We start from the raw sequence: 4,067 nt of genomic DNA, 5'->3' as shown, positions 1-4,067 counted from the left end.
CTCCGACAGTACATGGACAAGATCATCCTCTCCATCCTGGACCACAACCCCTCCATCTTGGAGATCAAGACCTAGACATCCCACCACACTGGGGGGCAGGGTCGGGGGAACGGGGACTGGGGCATGAAAATGAGCCACGCTGGGACAGATAGACAGCTAGACGGCGCCCCCTACCGCCACGGGGGTGAAAGTGTCTGAACTGGTCTCTCTCAGCCGAATGGAACTAAAGGGGATTTTCTGTGTTTGTTTACTAAAGGGAGTTTCAGTGTGTCGCTCACTGTCCTGCTGTACTTCTGTGACTCATGAACAGATGTTCATGATGATATCCTTCTCATGCACTTTTGTCAGTTTTCTCCATTGTTTTGCTCTTTCGCCTCAGCCACAGTCTTGAAAGCAGTCTGGGTGAATTGTTACTGGAAAAAGGCATTATAATGGGCTTTAAATATGGAGGGCATTAATTTGCTGTTTAACACTGGATGTATGTACTTTAGCTGAGTATGTAGGAACAATGTGAACACAAAGCTACTGGATGTTTTAACTGCAACAGGATGTGTTGTTTCCACGGTGTGTGACAGACAGATAGACAGACAGACAGACAGACAGACAGACAGACAGACAGAGCTCTGTTATGTCGTAGATAGTTCTATCCCCATAATTTCCTTAATGCGGGTCTGTGTTTGAACGCTGAGGACAGGTATCTGGGAAGGGATTCAGTGATTCAGGCATGTCCATGATGATGATGATGATGATGATGATGATGATGATGACGAAGAAAGATGAAGAAAGTCTAGAGACGTGCGTTTGTGCACACAACAGAGATAGAGGAAGAGGAGTGTGTCACACACTCTGATCTCCACATCAGAAGCTGTTGGTGATGATGATGATGATGACGATGACGATGACGATGATGATGATGATGCAGGCGGTGAGAGGTAGCACGGCTCGGTGAGGTGTGTTGGTTTAGCGAAGTCAAAGAGGGTACGGGGGAAGTATGAAGGCCGTATGGCGGGAAGTGTCTTCCAGGGAACGAGATGAGACGATGGCACAGAATGGCCGTGTGCAGAGAGCCACGGCTGACCTACGCAGCGGCTCCTCAATGGTGCGCTGGAGAGGCTATAACTGTCGTTATGAAGGCTCATAGTAAGTGGTTCTAAATCGGTTGGAATATCTACAAACCAGTCATGTCTACAATGGAAGTTAGTCGTCCTTTAGCACTGTAAAAGCTATTAGCCTACTGGCATGCGTTATGTCCCTGTGTCTGACACTGCCACTCAACAGAACTGGAACCGCCGATCTACACAACCTATATCTATACGATCTTTTAGATCGGTGTCTGGAACCAGACCTGGAGCCATAGTAATGCATGGCTCTGGCCATAGTAATGCATGGCCCTGGTTGCACACCATGTCAGCGCAGGCTGTCAATTGCAAAACAATGTAACAATGAAAAAGCGCACAAGTGGAACACAAACAGGATGTGAATGTATAGAATATATATATAGAATAGAATGTATTCTGCATTTTCAAAAAGGGTTCATCTGGATTCCTCTGGTTTAAGGGGTGTTTAGCCATGTCAATGGGACTCAAAGGAGCACCCCCATCATCTCTATAACATACTGTCATACTGTCGTTATACAGTAACATTATATATATATATATATATATATATATATATATATATATATACAATATACTACAGTATCATGCAAATACACACATATATATATATGCATGATACTGTAGTATACTACGTTACTTTGGAACAGTAGAAAATGCATTAGAGGACCTGATCACGTACTGTTTGGTACGAATAACTGGAATAGCGACCACACCGGGGTCTATACGATACAGAGTATTTGGGTACTGTTTGCCCTGTGGCTTGGATACTGTAAATATCATGAATGTATCACGTAGCATTTCACCCTCTGTAAAACCTAAGGTTTTTTGTGTGTACAGGTCTACATTTTGTTGAGATATTTTTCAAGCGTAACACAGTGTGAGTGGCCGTATAAGAGGACACTGTTAGGGTAACTGTGAATCATTAACGATGATCTACTGTAAACTAAATTGTTCTGAACTTAAGTTTTGCCTCCTTGCACAAAAAGAAGTTTTCTTTTTGCATGTTCTCACCTTTTCTGGTATTTGTGCCTTTAACACCTTCTTATCTATCATAATATTAGTTTAGTTAGTTTTTCGAGATATGACGTGTTTAGCCGGCTTCGTGAAGCTTTTTTACAGTTTGCATTCAAATCTGTGTCTGAGCGATTTTCATGACTTGTAAATGTTGTACAGGAATAGTTGTGATTCGTATTCACGTGCCACTCACAACACACTTTTACAGACAGGGCGATGGGTACTCTTTTATACTGTTTTATCAGGAAACGGCAAGGTAATCTAACTAGCTTATGTGGGCATATAAAACAGTCAGTTAAGGCACAATGCTATTTTATTAGCTGTGGATGAGCGTTGGGGAAATATTTTGTTTTGTCTGTAACCGTGGTGACCTATCTCTGTGAATGCTGTGTCTTATTCCTTGTTTTACTGTTAATTTGTCTCTTAGAAATGGTAAGACAGTCCGTTGCTTTTCAGGTCGTTTTTCTCTACTGCATCCCTCAAAGTGTTTTCTATTTTGATATGGTTGCCCCCGTCTTCCAATACAGACATTTAGTGGTTAGCAATATTACATTTCTCCATTTCTCGATTACATTTCGCTTAGTATTTACTGTAAATGGTTTGTTTATACAACCTAGAAAGACACTTGCTTAATTTGACCTCGTCCCCGTCGGGTCCTTCTCTCTGTAATGTGTGAGAGGAGGAGAAGGTGACCAGTGACCAATGACATCTCATTGGTTGACTGTTGACTGTTCTGTCACAAGTTTCTCCAATCATCAAAAATAAATGCGTATTACTCACTTTTTTTGTATGAATTTCCTCCTGAAATAGCTCTGAAGACTTCCTTCAATGAACAATGATTGACTTTCATCCTATCTCCTATTGGTTCCGATAGAGAGAGGTTTGTTAAACAGGGTTGGGATATTGATATTGCATCTTCTGTTACCTGTGTCTGTTTTCTATACTAATCTACCATTGTTACTGCAACACTGAACCACTTACTGTACGGCTGGACTGTGTAAGAACCGATAGATTTAATCTATGGTAATAACACACATCTAGGTCTACAGTAGGCTAATGATGTGAGGTCTTTAATATCTGCAATTGTGATGTACATAATTTACGCTGTAAATAAAGAGATTGACCCTGGCATGACTTCAATATGATGGGTGTTTACTTTATGAATGAAAAGATCCGTTTTTTTTGTAATAATAGCCTTTACCACATTGATATATACATATATACATATATATATATACATTATATATATATGTATATATATATATATATATATATATATATAGTGTGTATATATACACACACACACACACACACACACACACACACACTATATATATATATATATATATATATATATATATATATATATATATATATATATATATATATATATATATATATATATATATATAATAATAATAATAATATAATATACTGTAAATTTAGTGTAAATTTGGGTGGTTGCCATCAATTCCATTTATCATGTATTCCTCATTGGGGGTTTCCACTTAGTGTGATCCCCATCATGATGACCTACATTTTACAGCCATTGAAAAATGACTGAGGGGACCGGGAGACCTCTGGAGAAGAAGACGATCTATTTCCAGCTCTGGTGCTCTCTCCTCCAATACAGAATTAATAGGCTCTTGACTGCTATCATTCTGGACTTCATTACAACTGTATTAGGCTATGATTAGAAGTAATGCTACACAGGACTATGCTGTAATGTTCAGGGCAGGTAACATGAAAGCCAATCATTATTTTATGTTTTATTATTATCACTATATTGTGTATATATTATTAGTAGGACTTCTTTTTTTTATGATATTGAAATATTGAGTGTTCGGGTCAAGAGGGTCAGAGCAGTGCCCCGTGTGGATGACACGCGCACCACAACGTGCTGGTTGACGGTTGCTGTCCGAGCCAGCGAGAGGG

The 4,067-nt window shown here is 39.7% G+C and overlaps 1 protein-coding gene across 1 annotated transcript in view; it reads left to right on the top strand.

The window, feature by feature from the left end:
* The window catches only part of rab11fip4b (RAB11 family interacting protein 4 (class II) b), a gene marked incomplete at its 5' end in the record, with an annotated part of 20,003 nt that extends 16,747 nt beyond the window's left edge, over window positions 1–3,256 (top strand). Inside the window, one exon of the mRNA XM_083693646.1 lies at window positions 1–3,256. This exon is cut by the window's left edge and continues 42 nt beyond it. Coding sequence (XP_083549772.1) covers window positions 1–75 — 75 coding nt within the window. The 3' untranslated portion in view covers window positions 76–3,256.
* Window positions 3,257–4,067: the final 811 nt, after the last annotated feature.

The sequence above is a fragment of the Argentina silus genome (genome assembly GCF_951799395.1).
Source record: "Argentina silus genome assembly, chromosome: 22".
Classification (NCBI taxonomy): domain Eukaryota; kingdom Metazoa; phylum Chordata; class Actinopteri; order Argentiniformes; family Argentinidae; genus Argentina; species Argentina silus.
This window is presented reverse-complemented; position numbering and strand designations above follow the sequence as displayed.